At 42.2% G+C, this 19,741-nt stretch overlaps 1 protein-coding gene across 2 annotated transcripts in view; it reads left to right on the top strand.

The window, feature by feature from the left end:
• Positions 1-19,741, top strand: part of ATP8B1 (ATPase phospholipid transporting 8B1) — a 75,847-nt gene that overhangs the window by 17,450 nt on the left and 38,656 nt on the right. For both annotated transcript variants that reach the window (XR_014539535.1, XM_083575552.1), the window contains exons 2-5: positions 13,317-13,508; positions 17,037-17,134; positions 17,885-17,998; positions 18,940-19,038. Coding sequence is in view for 1 of the 2 variants with exons in the window: in XM_083575552.1 (XP_083431678.1) it covers positions 13,331-13,508; positions 17,037-17,134; positions 17,885-17,998; positions 18,940-19,038 (489 nt within the window). In the remaining variant the exon portion in view is untranslated. The remainder of the gene's footprint in view (positions 1-13,316; positions 13,509-17,036; positions 17,135-17,884; positions 17,999-18,939; positions 19,039-19,741) is intronic.

Genomic DNA, 19,741 nt, shown 5'->3' with positions numbered 1-19,741 from the left:
CCACTTGGAGACAAATAGGTTTTTTGTTTTGTTTTGTTTAGACGCCTTTTGGATAGCTCCAAACTAGATTTTCAAGCTTCTTTCTGCAATTCAGGGCATGTGAATTGCTCCCTCTTCCCTCCCTGCTCTCCAACGCACTTCAAGTGCTGGCCAGAATGTGGTGTTTTTTTTGGCTGAAGTGTCCGGAGTGAGGGAGGAAGAAAACTGGAGGGAAATGCTTTTTTCGCACACAAACAAAATAACAACAATAATAATGAAGTTGAGCTGAACAGAGTCCAAATAGGGTACTAGTGGGGCAGCTTTGGAGTGAACTGTATGGCGCCACTTCCAGTTTTGTTCAACTTGCGTTCTTTAAGGGTAAGGCCACCTCGATCAGGTTCTTCTCTTGCCGTTTGGGTGCTGGTGCTAAAGTGGTATAATAGTGCTTTGGATGTATAGTGTGGCTGTGGCCCCCCTGCATGTGAGAACCTTATCCTACAATGTCAGTCCCTTGGCCACCACAGCTATGGCAAACCCCACCATCAATTCTGTCCCAACATTTTCTTTTATCTTAGAACGACAGGTGGGTCGGGGGAATATATATTGGCTCCAGGAAGAACAATTGCAGGTGTTTCATAAGTTTCACTGTTTGTTTTCCCCATTTTTTTCCTTTCTGCGCTCTATGCGTGAGATTTGGTGATTGACAGCCTTTTGGAAATACGGTTTCTGGTCTCTGCTTATATATAATCAGATGGCCTTGGGGAGACTTGCTTTCTTTCGAACTTAGTTCTGCACCTGCCTGCGGATGCATAAATCTATATCTCAGTGGTATTTTAAGAGCAAATAGATTGAGAGCGGAAGGGCGTGTGGACATAATCCTAGCTCATGGTTTATGAGGTGCAAAAATCAACCAACTTTCTTCTGAAGTTTCCCTGGTTTGCATTTGGGTTTTATGCACAATCGATGCCTGGAGCTTTGCAAATCTGGTTCCTTCTCCTTAGGGGAAACGTTTAGAGAAATGTTGTTCAAGTACTTTTTTTTTACACTGAAACTTCTGAGAACAGTCTTGAGCAATTTGACAGGAGAATGTGTGTGTGTGTGTGTGTGTGTGCGCGTGCGCACACACACACACACACACACACACATACACTTTAAGTAGATGTGCAGTAGGATTGTCAGCTAAGGATAGAAATAAGAGGGGTCTGGGAAGCAGGGTACTGTCAACTTGATGGGTTTGGCTGTGGGTTGGTGAGTTGGAAGGTACTGGGCTTTTGAATTCCACCTTGTTTTAGGCACTGGTCAGTACTACAGCTAGAAATACACTGGTGGGAGAAATTACCTGTGTAATTCATCATAAGATTATTTTAACGTATCGACTTTCAAAATCCTTTTTAAGTTCAGAAGCCTATACTAGTTAGGGCTAACAGAAGGTTGTTATCGTGGTGTAAAATTAGAATCCATAGAGTCGCTCATGCTATTTCAGAAGTGAGATACCAGCCTTCAGAAAAGGAGGTAGAAGAAGCCTAACCTGTGAATCTCCCAGTTCAGTGCCAAGATTGACTGTGATACACGAAGGCGGTCCTGTTCTGCTCTGGGGTTTGGTTATTCTGTCGCCTTTATTTTGATCCAAGTGATAAATTGGGAAGATCGCGGAACACTCATTTTCAGCTTGACACATGTTAATGTCGTGCTTGACCTGGTTTGAACTCTTGTTAATATTTTCGAAGCATATCTGGTTGTGCAAATTGGACTCTTTTTTTCTGGCAGAATCTCCTGTTACAGGAGCAATTAATACATCTTTAAGCAATTAAAGGCAACTAATACAACTTTAATGAAGGATAATATTCCATGAGGCTGTTTGGTTAGGGATTGCTCAAAATGACAAGAGCAATTGCTTATCCTCAATATGTTGTGCATATCTGACGGATCCTTTTGTGAAGAATTAAATGGACAAGAGGGAACTGTAGAAGTATGTATTCAGCCTGTGTTAGCTGCTTGATATTGTGATTGATGTAAACTCTTAGAGATCTTGTGTTGCTGTCTTTATATTTTACTTTTGGCCTCCTTTATCTGCTTCTTAACATTACCGCCAATCATTCTTTCTGGAACTAATTGCTGTCTGTGCCCAGAGCTGCTTTCTCTTGTGTCTTCCTTTTCTTTCTCAATATCAATTTTTTATTTAACATATTTTAATGCCGGAAAGTGTGACAAATGTGGTTTAAGGCAGCAAAACACAGCTGAAAGCTAAACCTACTTTTAGTTTTTAAATCATCACCTTAAAATAAGAGCCTGCCCATCGCAGGTGTAAATGACACAACGTGAATAGAATAAAACAGCCTGCCATATCCCCAGATGACTTAAAACCATTCTATAAAAATGTCAGAGATATCTTTAGTCCCTGCTTGAAATTTTGTAGGGATAGGGCTAGCCCGATCTCACTTGGAAGCATATTTCACAGGAAGTGGGGCCATTGCTGAAAAGGCCCTGTCCTGTGTGCTTGCCATTCTGCTTGCTCTCATAGGTGAATGGGGCCTGTGATATGGATGGCATGGTAAGGGCAGGTCGGTGAGAATGAAAGCGGTCCTTCAAGTAACCCACACCCAAGCTTCTTAGGGCTTCAAATGTCACCACCAGCACTTTGTGTTGGGCCTGGGAACACACTGTCACACAGTGCAACTGGTACAATACACATGAAGTGTACCGAATCAACTTCCTGGTACCAGCCATTACCTGTGTGGCTGCATTTTTCACTGGCTGACGTTTGAGTGCATTGTAGTCCTTAATGCATCTTTTCTTCAGTTTTTAACTGCAGTTTATCATGTCTACTCCTCTACTGCCACCTGATTCTCCAAGATTCCATCTGAACTTTATTCCACCTGAACAGACACTCCTCTGCCTTGTATATTAGGTGAGCATGTGTGTCTTGACTCTAGTGCAGGGGTTGTCAACCTGGTCCTTACTGCCCACTAGTGGGCGTTTCAGGATTCTAGGTGGCAGTAGGGGGTTCTACGGCACAAGCTGAATCCTCCTTCCATCGAGTTCTGGTGGGCGGTAAGGAAATTTTACCATCAAGAAAGATGCATTAGTGGGCAGTAGGTATAAAAAGGTTGACTACCCCTGCTCTAGTGAATGAGAGAGAACCGTGCCGCTTCTACTACTGATTCAGGAATTGCACCTCTCCAGCAACACAATATCTGTAATATATTTGATCTCTTTCTGCCTGCCCCCTCTCCATCGCAATGATTAAGAATCTTATTAGTTAAATGATAAGAGGCCGGGATCCAAATAGTTACCTTAGGCGTGGCCAATCACTTTTGCCTCCCTAAGCACTGCCTTTGGTCAAGGGACCATGATACCTTATCCTAAACTACATTTGAAAACCTCATTGGTTCGAAAAGCGCTTTTTGTTTTGAGAGCAGCAAGCCCAAAGCTCTCCCAACCTACTTGCCTGTGTATAACTACTGTATTTTTCGCTCTATAAGACGCACCAGACCACAAGACGCACCTAGTTTTTGGAGGAGGAAAACAAGAAGAAAAATATTCTGAATCTCAGAAGCCAGAACAGCAAGAGGGATCGCTGCGCAGTGAAAGCAGCAATCCCTTTTCCTGTTCTGGCTTCTGTGATAGCTGCCTGCATTCGCTCCATAAGACGCACACACATTTCCCCTTACTTTTTAGGAAGAAAAAAGTGAGTCTTATAGAGCAAAAAATATGGTACTTTTGCGGATCTTGGGGATGTATGGATCTGTGATCTCAGCACCCTAGGTTGTGCTGCTGGCACTAAGTTGTTGTAAACTAGGAAACAGATTCCAGCGGCAACTCTTGCGACAGCTGCTGTACTTGGTGGGGAAAGTTTTCTTGGGGTTAGTTGGACCAGGACGGGGGTAGTTAAGTGGTAAATCAGGATCGTGGAGGAGGTAGAAGTAATTCAGTACCGTAGAGAAGGTGTTAGTGACGCACCAGAAGAGCTTCTTTTCCTGTGGGAGTCTTCACCACTTGGCATTTCCTCAATTGCCTTTCAGATCGGTGGCAAATGTGACCCAGTTTGGGCATTGGTAGCATTCAGCTTATGGTTCCCTCTGGCATCTTCACCCTGTGCCCAGAGGGCACTGTTGTCACTCAACAGAAGGAAGAATGGCAGGGAGAAAAGGATGATTAGAGCAAGTTTGGAATTGGAAAGACGTTCAGGAGAAGTGTGGAGGCAGGAGAGAGAATACCTGTTCCATTTAGGCTCCGAAACTTAAAAAGATCTGGTGTTTACTTTTCCACACCCTTCTCCATTATTGCAATATTTGTTCTTCAGCAAGCATTGTGCATGGTTCTTAGAATTCCAGTGGCATGTGGAATAGACTCATAAATGTGAACGCCACCTGTCTGGGTAGTCTTGTGTTGGTACACTCAGTCGTACATATATGAGCTGTAGCCTGTCTTGTATAGTTTCATTGCTCGATTTTTGTATACGCATGGTAGGCTCGAACATGTCATCTTATTGAAAAGCCCTTTGTCCCCAAAGTGGAGATCCATACATGTACAAAGGGGTGGGTTGTTGAGGCAGTCCAAAGTACAGGAAAAGGCTCTCTGTGCATGCTGAGTGGCACTGCATTTGTGCCAGCAAGCGGGTGTGAAGGAAAGGTTGTTAAGAGTACATGTCTGAGCTTCCTATCCCTCTCATTCCATATTGCTGGGGATCTGCCAGTATCAGCTGCTCATTCTTCCAGTCTTCTTCTTCTTCTTCTTCTTCTTCTTCTTCTTCTTCTTCTTCTTCTTCTTCTTCTTTTTACATTTTAAAATTCATTTTCACTTTTAACATTTATCATCATACATAAATCGTAATCATGGCTCCCAGTACGTTTCCAAGCACAATTCAAAGTGTTGGTGCTGACCTTTAAAGCCCTAAACGGCCTCGGCCCAGTATATCTGAAGGAGCGTCTCCACCCCCATCGTTCTACCCGGACACTGAGGTCCAGTGCCAAGGGCCTTCTGGCGATTCCCTCACTGCGAGAAGTCAAGTTACAGGGAACCAGGCAGAGGGCCTTCTCGGTAGTGGCGCCTGCCCTGTGGAACGCCCTCCCACCAGATGTCAAAGAGAACAACAACTACCAGACTTTTAGAAGACATCTGAAGGCAGCCCTGTTTAGGGAAACGTTTAATGTTTGATTCATTACGGTATTTTAATATTTTGTTGGAAGCGGCCTAGAGTGGCTGGGGAAGTCTAGCCAGATGGGCAGGGTATAAATAAAAAATTATTATTATTATTATTATTATTATTATTATTATTATTATTATTATTATTATCATTTTACAAACAGGATTCTCAGAATCCCCGAACTTCCCTCCGCCCCTCCATGGTTTTCCCAGATATTATTTTCAAACTGCATCGTATTGTATTCTCCATATTTTCTTAAAACTCAATTTTTTTTATCATAGTTCTCTGTTCATTGCAAGTGTTCGCAAAATCCTGCTAATGTTTTAAATTGTTTACAGTGTTCTTTCAAGTAACTTAAAATTTTTCCCCATTCTTTGTTCAGTCCAGTCATCCACATTTTCACATCGGTTTGCGAATTCCCCCCTGCCAATGAAAATACTTCAGCATTTGTGTGCAAATTTCTCCTGCTGTATACATGTGATGTGTGCAGTTTTGCCTCGTATACAAATTTTCACAAGGCAATTTCCCCTGATAAATGTGATTTTCACAGACATACGTTTAAATGTTATTTATAATGCTGTTGTTGCTTTGATTTTTTTTCGTGCACTATCTTAGTTTGCAGAAAGCTGGCATTAAAAAAATAGCAACTAGTGAATAGCAATAACAAAATAGCAAAATGCCTGAGTAATTGAAAGAATGAGCATGAGTTCCTTCAGGGATCCTGTTTTGGATCATTTGCTATGGAACTTCCTTTTCCTGCAAACTACTTAGTTTTCAGTGCATGTAACTTAAGAGTTCGGAAATAAAGGCAAAGGGCTTAAAAACAGTACAGTCGTACTTTGGAAGTCAAACAGAATCTGTTCCGGAAGTTCGTTTGACTTCCAAAATGTTTGGAAACCAAAGTGCAGCTTCTGATTGGCTGCTGGAAGCTCCTGCAACCAATCGGAAGCCGCGGAAGCCCCGTCAGACGTTCAGCTTCCAAAAATAGTTTGCAAACCAGGACACTCACTTCTGGGTTTGCGGCGTTCAGGAGCCAAAACGTTCGAGAACTAAGCTGTTCGAAAACCAAAGTATGACTGTATATAACTTTTTTAAAAAATGGATGCTGTGCTGCTGCTGTTCTTGCATCGTGATGTCAGTGACTACTGGCTCAGTAAAACACTGATTCCTACCTATTTTGTTAGCTTGCTGGAATGACAGTCTGGAGACTAGCGCCTTCCTGCAGGCTGCAACAAAAAATGTATAATCTTTCAAATGTCTCCTTAAACAGCTCTATCCATATGCTGGGAAGTCCTGAGTGAACTGCATGTTCCCTGAGGCATGTACACAGCCACTTGAGGATGGATGATTGCCGTTTATGTTTGGAAGTACAGTAGGCAGCACCAACAAGCTTTTGGTACACCTTCAGCAGACGCTGTGGCTGTATAGATTGTGGCGTCATGAAGTCACTGTAGCTCCCTACCTATTCGCCTGATGTGCTAATGCCTGGAGACCAGAATTCGAAACTTGTTTAATCCATCGCTAGGCCCTTCCATGTTATCTATATGCATACACAAGTGTAATTGCAGAGGAGAGGAAAATGACTGGCTCTTTGTTTGCTCCTTCCCTCCCAACTTATCAGTCAGGCTGGGGTGGGGAGAATTGGCTTAGAGAAAGGTAGATCTTTCTTCCTTCATCTGCAGTTATTTCAGAGGCAACGGTAGGCTGAGCCTGAATAGTCCCCCCCACCAATGCCTAAAATGATTGTTGGGAAAGAGAGTAAAGGGGTGTGTAAAAGGTCACACTTCCTTTGAGTTTGTAACAAGTCTGCAACCTGTTCAAATCTGAGTCTTCAGCGTAGCTGGGCTCAGCTGACCTAGGCCAGCAAACCGGTTTCCAGACCAGGAAGAAGCAAGTGGCAGTCTGCTTGCTTTCCCTGTGCCAGTGAAACTCCTCGCCTCAGTGGGTTGAAGGCTACCCCCTATGTACTGCCATGCACTACTGAGGGTGGGATGACAATGCAGCATGCATTGGCTTAGTTGGCTGAGCTTTTGGGTACTGAGGAGGGACATAGGAGTTCACCTTGTCACCTGTACAAGGGGTTGGGTTCCTGGACGACCTTACATAAAACATTTTGTTGAAGTTAGCAAAGTTGCATGGTTCAGGAGCAAGACTATACAATGTAATCAAAGAGGTAAGGGACGCGGGTGGCGCTGTGGTGTAAACCACAGAGCCTTGGGCTTGCCGATCGGAAGGTCGGCGGTTCAAATCCCTACAACTGGGTGAGCTCCCATTGCTCAGTCCCAGCTCCTGCCAACCTAGCAGTTCGAAAGCACATCAAAGTGCAAGTAGATAAATAGGTACTGCTCCGGCGGGAAGGTAAACGGCGTTTCCGTGTGCTGCTCTGGTTTCGCCAGAAGCGGCTTAGTCATACTGGCCACATGACCCTCTGTGGCAAATGTCGGCTCCCTCGGCCAGTAAAGCAAGATAAGCGCCGCAACCCCAGAGTCGTTCGCGACTGGACTTAACTGTCAGGGGTCCTTTACCTTTACATAGAGGTAAAACGTGGGGTTCCCCCCCCCAGACCTGATTGTTGCATTGAGCAAAGCCATTGACTTGAGTGGCAGAAAAGAATTAGATGCCTTAAACTCTTATCAACTCTGTACTGTGCTTGACGTGAGAGTGTCTTTAAAAGTGCTTATTTCAGGAGCATAATTAATTGCAGAGTGTGTCTTCTGGGGCGCTATTAAATACAGTGGTACCTCTGGTTATGTACTTAATTCGTTCCGGAGGTCCGTTCTTAACCTGAAACTGTTCTTAACCTGAAGCACGACTTTAGTCAATGGGGCCTCCCACTGCTGCCATCCCGCTGCCGCGCGATTTCTGTTCTCATCCTGAAGCAAAGTTCTTAACCCGAGGTACTATTTCTGGGTTAGTGGAGTCTGTAACCTGAAGTGTATGTAATCTGAAGCGTATGTAACCCGAGGTACCATTGTACAAAAATCAGGAAACCCATGGATAGAAAAGAAATTTCCCTATGAAGATTTGGAAGAACATGGTATCATCTTGTCCGCTGCGAATATTTCGTCTGTGTTATATTACGTGGATGACGAAACTCTTGATCAAGGTTTGCTTTTGAGCAGCAGCCTTCTCTGTCTGGACGATTGGTAGACGAAAGTTCCATGTTCAAGTTTTTAGAAGGATTCTTCTTTTGAATCTGATGGGAGCCATTGAATCAAAACGGATTGCTGAAAGTGGAGAAGCAAAGACACAGTTGTGGTCCTTAGAAATGGTTCCAGGAAAGTGGGATTGCTGCCATGCTGGAGTTTGCAAAACTCCTGCATTTTCAAAGGAAGCGCTCCATTCCTCCATTCCGTACCTCTTAAAATGACTGATAATATGAATTACTTACGTTCTGCTTAGTTAGAATCAACAAAACCCTCTGCTCCATATCCTTTCAACAAATCTATAAGATTGGCAATCATTTGATGCGGAAGGGTGGCTCATTCACAAGTAAGCATATGCAGATGCTCTCTTGCCTGTAACTTACGTTATGTCCCATGTGCTGCTTTATTATTATTTACCACCACCATCATTTATTAAACTTGTTAGCCGCCTGCTTACCCAAAGGTCTCCAAGTGACCTAAAACACATTTTGTTGCTTTGGCCTTTGAACCAACAACAAAAAAAGCAGTCATGGAGTTTGAAATCCAGTTAGGGAGAGAGGTTGTATCCTTGAAACTGGCATGTTGCTTTAGTTCTTTAACTGTTGATTTAAGTGGCAAAATACACAATTCCTTTGAGTTTGTTGTTATTGCCTTTATTAGCAATCTAGGCTTGTTGTGTTTTGAGATGAAGGAGAAAAATACTGCTGAGTCAGAATGAGATCACCCAAGTTGCATTTAGGACTTCAGAAACTAAATCGACGCCAGAAGGCTTTCTTTCTTTTCTTTCTTTCTTTCTTTCTTTCTTTCTTTCTTTCTTTCTTTCTTTCTCTCTTTCTTTCTTTCTTTCTTTCTTTCTAAAAACCTGTTTGGAGTGTGTTGCTCAGCTTACCCGGCGGTCTACAATTTTTTTAAAAAATGAAAGCAATTGTACATGTCTCGTGAGCAATCTGCCTCGCTTCTTACTATACAGTACATCAGTGTACCTCTTTCATATAAAATGGGGATCTGGTGTATGACTAGTTAGCATAACTGATTTGTCACGATTCTCTCTCATTATTTTCTTCTGTAAAGGAACTGCTCAGGGTCATAATACTCTTTTCTTTATGAGTATCCGGTATCCAGCACAAAGAGTTTGTTGAACAGTTGGCTAGGGGAGCGGCTAAAAGGCTTTGGTTTGTGTGTTTTTTTATTACCCTGTTAGGCATTAACAGGGCCACTCCCTAGCCTAGACTGTATCAGCAAAAACAGTCTTCCTAGTATATGCAGGTGTGGAAGCACATTTATGTAGCCTTACTAGAGTTCAAACGGAAAATCATGATTTAAAGTCCTTGTGGCATGGATGATTGAGGACTGGAATTGGGTTGTTATGGCTACTGTCTCTCTGCAGGCCGTGATTCTTGCCCAGGGATGTGGAGCTCCATTCTCCTACTCAAGTTCCTTTTAAACCAAATCTTAATTGTCGGGGCTCTGAATTTTAGAACACACTTTTTTATTTCTTCAGTCTGTTTTGGCGGCTTCAGTCAATGTAATGGGAAATGAAGCATTGACAACGGCCCTTCCCTCTAGCAAATGGTAACTGCTTGTAGAATTATAAGCTTACCTCCTTTATACATCACAGAAAGGCAGCTTTTATATTTGATAAAATTCAAATTTAAATGTAATGATCTAATCCAACTAATTTGTTCATTAAGCACCCTAAAGCATAGTGACATTCATATTAAACTTCAACACTATTTAAGTTCGTTCCACTTTCAAATGAGTTTCCCTTGAGCTTTGGATTCCCATTGCATATGCTTCTTACCTATGAAATTTTTAGTACTTTTTAACAAGCTTTATTGCAAGGATGGGCAACCTGTGGCTTTCCAGATGTTGTTGGGCTCCAACCTCCCTGCCTGCCCTGCCCCAGCCTGCAGGGTCCAATGATCAGGGATGGTGGAAGCTGTCATCCAGCAATTTTTCAGAGGAGCATAGGTTCCTCAACCCATCTTCTGGACCCCCCGGGAAACTCAACAAACTGTGCAGCACCTGGAACTGGGTGTGGAGAGGGGAACTGAATGGGACACAACTGCGGGCAGCCTGAGGATGTACCATCGACCTTGGGCCAGTCTGTAAAATGCAAGTCTGGAGTGAAAGACTAGGGTGACTATTTCCAGGAACTCTTATTGTGAGACTTTCGTGGGTGAGCTGAGAGTTTGTTTGGGCCCTAGGAGAGAACCCAGAGGCTGAGAGGAAGAGGGCGTGCCAGAAGGAAAATGAATTGATGTTGATTTTCATATGTTTTGTAACTTCTTTGCAATGTTGTTGTTTCAGTTTTCTGCGTACTGCTTACATTAACAGTATACAAATTAAATCATCAGTCAATCGGTTTGTGGGGTGGGGTGTAGTGCTTGGTATTGGCAGAGGGTAAAGCTGTGTGTCTTCTTTAAATTACAACTTTCTGCTGCAAAACCATTGTTCAGTTCCCCTGAGAGAGAAGGATTGTAGTCATACTTCACAATACAACATATTCTGTTCTGTTAGGCTTCGTTAAGAAGAAACAAAACGGTCTATTAGAGGTGCCCTTCTTTGTGCTGTTGTGTTTTATTGGAAAATTGCCTTTATTGTCATCTCTGAAGCACATATGTGAGCTTCCTCCCTTTTATTATTCATTTCCACACACAAATTCACAGAAATTTTATTTAATAACATATTCTTCAAAGGCCTGCTTTTTAGTATTCAGTTGCTGTACTGATAAGGGATGGCTGCATAATTGCACACCTCATTCTAAGGAGTTTTCTGGGGACTGAGTGCGAGCTACGTTTGGCAGAAGGCAGGTGGCAATGCCAGGGTTGTGCCTTAGGCAAATGATCCTTTATCATAGAGATGAAAATGTGTACTCAGAGGTCATCCAGCTGAGCCCCCTTGCAATGCAGGATCTGTAATGCCGACTGCAGCTCCAGCGTCTCTGACGGATAGCTGTCCAGCCTCTGTACACGTGCAGGATAGAAGCATGTGGTAATTTTATTAGATCCTGCCACTTGTTGAAAGAAAGGTTTGTGAAACATTTGAGTTTTAATGCATTGATTAACTACCATATTTTTCGCTCTATAAGATGCACCCGACCATAAGACGCATCTAGTTTTTAGAGGAGGAAAACAAGAAACAAGAAAGCAATGCAAAGCCTCTTGAGCAAAGAGGGAGGAGCACTCCCGCTGCACTCAAGAAGCTTCGCGTAGCTATCCCTGAAGCCAGAAGAGCAAGAGGGATCGCTGCGCACCAATCCCTCTCGCTCTTCTGGCTTCAGCGATAGCTGCGCAGCCTGCATTCGCTCCATAAGACGCACACACATTTCCCCTTACTTTTTAGGAGGGGGGAAGTGCGTCTTATAGAGCGAAAAATACGGTAAATTTGCATCTCCAAGTGAATGAGAGAATAAGGTACCGTATTTTTTGCTCTATAAGACTCACTTTTTCCCTCCTAAAAAGTAAGGGGGAATGTGTGTGCGTCTTATGGAGCGAATGCAGGCTGCACAGCTATTCCAGAAGCCAGAACAGCAAGAGGGATTGCTGCTTTCACTGCGCAGAGATCCCTCTTGTTGTTCTGGCCTCTGAGATTCAGAATATTTTTTTTCTTGTTTTCCTCCTCCAAAAACTAGGTGCGTCTTGTGGTCTGGTGCGTCTTATAGAGCGAAAAATACAGTATATTTGCAGGATGCAGATATCAAGAAGAAATCTAGGATTGTCTTTGCTTGTGTATAGTGTTGGGGAAACAAATGCTGTGTGTATAACTCGGCCTGTATAAGGTTGGAGGTGCAGATAAATTTGACAATTACACTTTTTTTGTTTTTGAAAGCACATCTTTCAGTTGCCTACATTTGTTTTTTGGATTTTAGCTGCAATTTATCTGTACACTACTTTGAGAATTTTTCTGATGTGTTTAAATTTGTCATGATGACGAGGATGGTGGCTAAAAAGGGATGAGTGCAGAAATCCCAGTGTAGGGTAAGTGAAGAACCAGAGCAATGAATCAGAAAGTCCTTGGATCAAATTTTAACATCTGCTGTGAGCTCACTAGGTACACTGCTCTCTCTCTCTCTCTTTCTCTCTCCCTCTCTGCCTCAGTCCTCCTCATCTTTAATACGGGAGATAATAAGACAGCAGCTTTGTTTACAACAACTATATAGTGCATGTGGAGCATTTTTAATCCTTGAAATCATTATCAAGTTTGGGCAACTGTTGACACTGTGGCAGATGTGCACATCAAGGCTTATTTCCCTCCTTTCTCTGATAGTTCAAATGGAAGTCCTGTTGCAGGGATAAAGAATCTGTGGCCCTCCAGATGTTTCTGGGGTTCAGTTCCCATCATCCCTGACTATGAGCCATCGTGGCTGGGAGCTGATGTGAGTTGGAGTCCAATGTCCTCTGTAGGGGCACAGGATCTTCACCATCCATGATCTAATGCCTGGAAAGCATGTGTGTTGCTCATGTATATGGAGACAGCTAAAACCCTCTGGCTCTTTGAGAGGAATTTGATGGGTGAATTGACTTCCCTTTGGATGTAAAGTATATGCCCTCCCCTCAGTAGTCCACCTTGAACTTGATTGTCTGCTAGCACCATGAGCCAAGAACAATTGAGGCTGGAATATACGAAGTTTTTAGCTGTACTTATTCACTTAGAAAATGATCCTTTAACGTTTCTCCACCACCACCATTACATTTTACTGCCTGTAAACTCCTAGGTGTATTTGCACAAGACTACAGAACTCTCAGCCCAACTTCCTTTGGCAGTTTAATCTGTTACCAGGGACTATGTCTTAGGTCAAAACAAATTTTTTTTTCTGTAACTATGTCTTAGGTGGGAGACTTCAACCACTTCAGGAGACAGGGAACTGAAAACAGATGCATGACTGAGATTCAGAAAAAATTAATACCTTTTATTATTATTTTTAAGTGGTGCTAAGAGAACTTGGTTCCAGCTTGCAAAGTCTCTCAGGGGGGTGGGTGGGGCTGTATCCTATGGCTATCCTGCTAGGCTGAACTCGGGTTTGCTTTCATTTCCGGCTTTAGGAACGGCTAGGAGAATGAATTCGGAAAGAGATTCGGAAACTACCTTTGACGAGGACTCCCAACCCAACGACGAAGAGGTGCCATATAGCGATGATGAGACAGAGGATGAATTGGACGTTCCACCTCCTGTTGAGCCAGAGCAAAACCGCATCAACAGAGAGGTGGAAGTGACTCGAGATACGCTTAGAAAAGGTGAGTCGGACGTGAATGATTCCGGAAGGGGAATGTAAGGTGAACCGCGCTGGATCACGTCAAAGGCCCATTCAGTTCTGTGTGGAGTAGCCAACCAGATGTCAATGGGAAGAGGGCCTGAGCGTGGCAGGACTCTCCTCACTTGTGGCACCCCCACTAACTAGTATAGCTAGCAGACAAAACATAGCTAGTAGTCGTTGATAGCCTTATTCTCCATGAATTTGGCTAATCCTCTTTTAAAGCCATCCAGGTTGGTGGCCATCACCGGGGCCGGCCCTCACACGAGGCAAGGTGATCCACAGGAGCAGCAGCTCCAAGGAAGTCTTCGTCTGCTGCTGTTGCTTCCACTGTGGCAGTGATAGCCGGGCCCACTCCTTGGAAGTGGAATCTGCCACCTCCTTGGCTGATTCCCCGTCCAGTGCTGCTCCCACAGTGGCCTCTTGGAGAATAGGAGATGCGGCTGGTCTACTGCCACCCCCTAGGAAGGAAATGGTGGGGGCTGCTCTCTGGGGTCTCCTGGGCTGTGCACCCACCCAACAAGATTCAGAGCGGGCCCATTTTCCTTTGATTTCCACTTGACCATTGAGTAAGGCTGATTTTGAGTTTCCCAACTTGTTTCTGATGGAGATCTTCACTCACCCCTTCTTCCCTGGTGTGGTGGTGGTGGGTTCCATTTTATGGTTTGCTTCGGGTGGCAAAATATATTGGGCCAGCCCTGGCCATCACTGCACTGTATGAAGTACTTTCATTTGACTGTCCTAAATCTTCCAACAGCCAGCTTCGTCGGAAGCAATTACTCTGAGTGTTATGTTTTTACTGTTCAGTTTCCAAAACACCACAGGGTCATTCCTAGATTGATCCAGCAGGGAAACTATCAATGTGGTTTGGAAGTGGCATAAGCCTGTTTAAAATGAAATTTATTTGGCCATATCCTCTAAACAACTGGCTGAAAACGCACAAGCCACATTTTATGCATGGGTTTTTTAATTTTTATATTATTTGTACATATAAAGTGTACTATAAATATACAAGAATGCATAGTAATATAATCAAGATAAGATATGGATACAGAGAAAACTAATAGTCTAACTTTAAATATAAAACGAGGAGTATAAATCTACGCATGAAAGTATGAAATAGGTATGTGGATAAATAGGTTGCAATATTTAACTTCCTATATATTTTACAATAGCATATAAACAATGCTTGTCCCAGCTATTTCCAACTCTGTTTTTCACAAGCTTTGAATTTTCAAGTTGATGCAAAGCAATACTGTAAAAATTATCACTTCCCCCTTCTTTTAACCCTCATAAACCACCACATTTTAAAGCATACTTTCTCTACTTTTATTAACTTAGTTTTTCTGGCGCTCCAGAAACCCCCCCCTAAAATATGTAATGTACTTCCAAAAATACATAACTCGTTTCTGCTTAGATGGACTAGCCCACTTCTCAACAAGAAAACTCAGCAAAGATAACAGCTGCAGTTCTGAAATTTGTTCTAGTAAATGCTGAGAATCCCCAGAACTACAAGTATTCGCTGCCAGTTTTTGTCTGTGGGGTGGTGGTGATGGAAATTCCTATAATCATAATTTCAGGACTTTGCAATGTAGATTTTGAAAGGGTATATATACTATCAGGCTCAAGGTGCAATTTGACACAAACAGTTCATTCACACAAGCTTGGCACTTATGCATAAACCAATAGCCAGGGTGGATTTGATTTAAATCACTAGTCAGTAAGACTTGATTTAAATCATTATTTTTTTTACAGAAAGACTCATTCTTATTGGTATAATATTAATATTTACAAATGAGAAGAAGGGCCTGGAACCAGCGAACTCTTATTAGTTGATTGGCAAGCACTTCAAGGTCTTCCAAACTTATAGATCCCAGTTACTATTTCCACACACACACCTATTTGGATTTGCTTCTACGTTCAGGTGCCTATTCTGTACAGTTAAGTGTTAGCGCAGTTGTTGCAACCCAGTGGGATTGGGAAGAGGTTGCCAGCCCCGAAGTGCCTTCAGCACTTGCCTCAAGTCTGAGTTGCACAGACATGCAACTGACTCGCACAATTATTACACAAAGATCCCAAGAATTGTGGAGTATTCCGCTCACAAGGTTGCACTTTCATTTTTACTGCTTCTTACTTAGCTACTTGTGCAGATCTGTTCCACTCCAAACAATCTATTCATTGAACCTCTTGGAACTTAGTATTTAAGAGGGGCTGATTCTGTGTATATAAATTTGCAGTGGAACAATGGGATTAAGGTCGTCCCGTCCCGTCCCCGCTCAACGCTGTGTATGTTTATTTTACAACATTTTTCCTGTGAAGAAAAGGCACATTATCTCTGCAGACACAAATTCACACTTTTGAAAACTGCAAAAACAAGCATCTGTGATAATATCTTCTTGTTAGAAAAACTGCCCCAAATAATCTTACAGAAACCTCTGGAAGAGCATGACATTGTGAATGGATTAATGGAATTCGTTTACCGAAAAATTAAAACATTGCATATAAAGCCTCATGCAACATAATTGAAAACAAATCCTTATTTCCTGAAGGACTATAATGTAAGTTAAATAGAAAACTATCTTTAGAAAGATTTTTCCTCCGAAAGCATTATATATATATATATATATATATATATATATGTCCAATTTAAATGTTTAAAAAATCCAATTTAAATTTTAAAAATCCATTTTAAATTTTAAAAATCCATTTTTTATTTTTATAAATCATTTATTTTTATCCACCCTGCCAATGGCTCTACATCAGACTTCCTCAAACTTGGCCCTTTAGATGTTTTTGGCCTACAACTTCCATGATCTCTAGCTAGCAGGACCAGTGGTTGGGGATGATGGGAATTGTAGTCTCAAAACATCTGGAGGGCCGAGGTTGAGGAAGCCTGCTCTACATGCTGATGTGAAAAGTAGGTCTGAGATGAAGAAAAATAGTTGTGGCAGTAAATTAACTTTTCTCTCCACTAGATCCACCAGTAGATGAGTCATAAGGATAACCTTTAAGTGAGATTTCCAGTCTGTTCTTTGCTAATTTTCTAAAAGACAAATGGTTGACATCACCACAAATTACATCGTATTTACCTGGGATGTTCTCCCCAAGGTCATTCCGGTAGTAAAGCTTATTTCTCTCTCCCACGGCTAACTTGTTTTCCCACTTTTGCCTTAGCGGAAGCAAAAGTAAGCAGCTTGTAGGTAGTTTTGAAATTATGCAAATCAAGGGAAGTTGTTTCGAATTCCTTAGGGTTCCCTTGTTCTGTTAATTCTTTGAACAAGGAGTAAATGTTTAAAAGCAGAACATTTGTTCCTCTGCTCATCTTTGTTGCATTTTTAGTTTCTTTTTGATCTTGGGTATGCTAAGACTGCTAACCAGGACGTGGGATGGGGGTCCTAACCATTCAAGCCTTCATATGCCGGTGGGAGTTAATAAATTTCCTGCTTTCAGTCACTTGATTATTAAGTTCATGATGATCACACTTTATGGTTTTCATTTTCTTGTTTTTCAGAATGCGGCTGGCAAGTTAAAGCAAACGATTGTGCCTTCTATGAACAGCCCCAATTTATGAAAACGACTTATCTGTGCCTTAAGAAAAGTAAATATGCAGTAAGTGGATTAATAACAATAATAATAATAAAAATAAATAAATAAATAAATAAAAAATCATGGTGTTGAAGGGGACCTTCACCTAGTCCAGGGATCAATTAGTCGTGCTTCGTTGGTTTTCATTACTGGAGTACAATTCCCATCATCCCTGAGCATTGGCCCTAGATAGAACTGATGGGAGTTGGAGTTTAATAGTATCTAGAGAACCACACGTTTCTTATCCTTCATCCATTCCAGTTCAACACCTGACCTGGAGGAAAAAGTTCCTGCAGGTTTTTTTTTGTTTTTTTATAATGCCTTGTTTTAGCATGAAATGGGTTACACCAGGGGTCAGCAAACTTTTCCAGCATGGGGCTGGTCCACTGTCCCTCAGACCTTGTGGGGGGCCGGACTATATTTTGAAAATAAAAATAAAAATGAACCAATTCCTATGTCCCACAAATAACCCAGAGATGCATTTTAAATAAAAGGACACATTCTACTTATGTAAAAACACACTGATTCCCGGACCATCCACGGGTCAGATTTAGAAGGTGATTGGGCTGGATCCGGCCCCCGGGCCTTAGTTTGCCTACCCACGGGTTACACCTTTTCACAGAACATGAACACCCCCATATCCGCTGGAAAACTATAATGCACTTGCCTAACTGAAGAATGATTTCACTAAATGATAACGTTTCGCATTAAATGCTACCTTGTTAGTATATTTAATGCCTTTTCTGTAATTTGCTTCTTTGTCTTCTTCCACAGGGGAATGCAATCAAAACCTACAAGTATAATCCCATTACCTTCTTGCCACTGAATTTATTTGAGCAGTTTAAAAGGGTCGCCAACTTCTATTTCTTGGTTCTACTTATTTTACAGGTAAAACATGACTGTATCATTCATTGTGGAGACTGGGTCCCCCACCCCCACCCCTTTGTGCCCCATTTAAAGCAGGTGTGCGATGAAGTACAACTCTTCATAGGTGGCAGATCTCGGGGTCTCAAATTTCAGCGGCACCCTGCGTGATGTCAAAATTCAGCACCCCTCCACCTATCGCTTTTCATTCTGAATCGTAATTACGGTGCCCCCAGCAGCGCCCCCAAGACTCCATACCCAGTGTGACTGAACTGGTTGTTCTCCCCTAAATCTGCCTTTCCTCCTGCAGCTGAGCCTATTAAAACTGAAGGGTTGGGAAAGTCAGGTACCATTATCAGTAGGAAATGGTCAAAGAGGATATCTGAGTTGATTGATTTTTAAATTCATTATTTTTGTGCATGAACGATGGAGCATGTAGGTGTTAGGGCTCAGAGAATCACTCCACCTGACTTGAGAGAACAATGGCTCTCCAGCTTAGACCTTTCAAAGTCCTCCTCCCTGCGTAACTGCAATTCCATTCATTCCTGGAGGATCAGCTGTGATGCTGCAACTGGTTTTGAGCTTAACGTGTAGATGCAAGCTTGTCTCAGTTAACAGCATGCTCTGCTCTCCCATCACACCTGCCTGTTTACTTGCTGGTGCAGCTCTTCTTCTGACCATTGCTGCTTTTCAAAATGTACCTTAGTGGAGGTTGGGGGGACGGGACAGGACTCCCCATGGTGCCAGGCATGGAGAGTTAACAGCTCAAAGATATTTACTGTGTGAAAATTTGTATATGCAAAGCCATGTGGTCTACTGCTGAGATATGGCATTTACAGATGTGTAAAACACCTTGTATGTAAATGCAGGGTAGTAGTTTTTTTTTTAAAAAAATTCAAAAACAATAAATAAATAAATAAATAAATAAATAAATAAATAAATATTCCTCTCCTTTTTTCTTGCAGTGCATTCCTCAGATAACCACCCTCTCATGGTATACAACTCTGATACCTTTACTCTTGGTTCTCGGCATCACTGCGATAAAAGACCTAGTGGATGATATTGTAAGATTTGTTTTATTTATTTATGTATTCTTCCTCTTTTTACATTTCAGGGTGTTTCTCTCTCCCCCCCCCAGCATTATATTGGGGTAGTTAAAATAATTGTCACAAGAAACCTTCCTGATCCAAAGAACAAAAAGGGTGAATGACAAATTATAATTGTAACAACAGGTCAGTTTGGTGACCTGCAAGAAATAAATAGAAGAGAGAATTGTGTTTTATGCCACCCCAAAGAATGAATCCACGAAACTTTTGTTCCTAGCAAGATTATTCACTGCAATTGGGACTTCCTATTCTTTGCCTTCTGACCTATCAAGGAATGTACAAAGGTTAATTTTGTCCATTCAAAATAGAACGGATGGTTATTACTATTACTGTTTCCTAAGTTTAGTAGCCACTTTACACAAACATCTAAAAAAATAAAATCTTACAAATAATAGTAACATGCGCATTAATTGAAAGCAAAGCAGGAGGAGATCAAACCATACGAACAACCCATTCCCTGTCCACCACAGATAGCAAAGCAAAAACAAACACCACTCAGTTTCCTGGGAGAAGATAAACTTCTTTGGCTAAAGATGTCAGTGTTGGTGCCAGGCGAGGCTCCCTGGGGGAGAGAATTCTGTAGACGAGGGGGGAGGACACAAGCCCATTCCCTTGTTGCCATCCCCTGAATAGTTTCTAGGGGGTGGGGGAAAATAGAGAA

The sequence above is a fragment of the Podarcis filfolensis genome (genome assembly GCF_964270895.1).
Source record: "Podarcis filfolensis genome assembly, chromosome: 11".
NCBI classification, from domain to species: Eukaryota; Metazoa; Chordata; class Lepidosauria; order Squamata; family Lacertidae; genus Podarcis; species Podarcis filfolensis.
The sequence above is the reverse complement of the archived record's forward strand: the minus strand, read 5'-3'. Positions and strand labels throughout refer to the sequence as shown.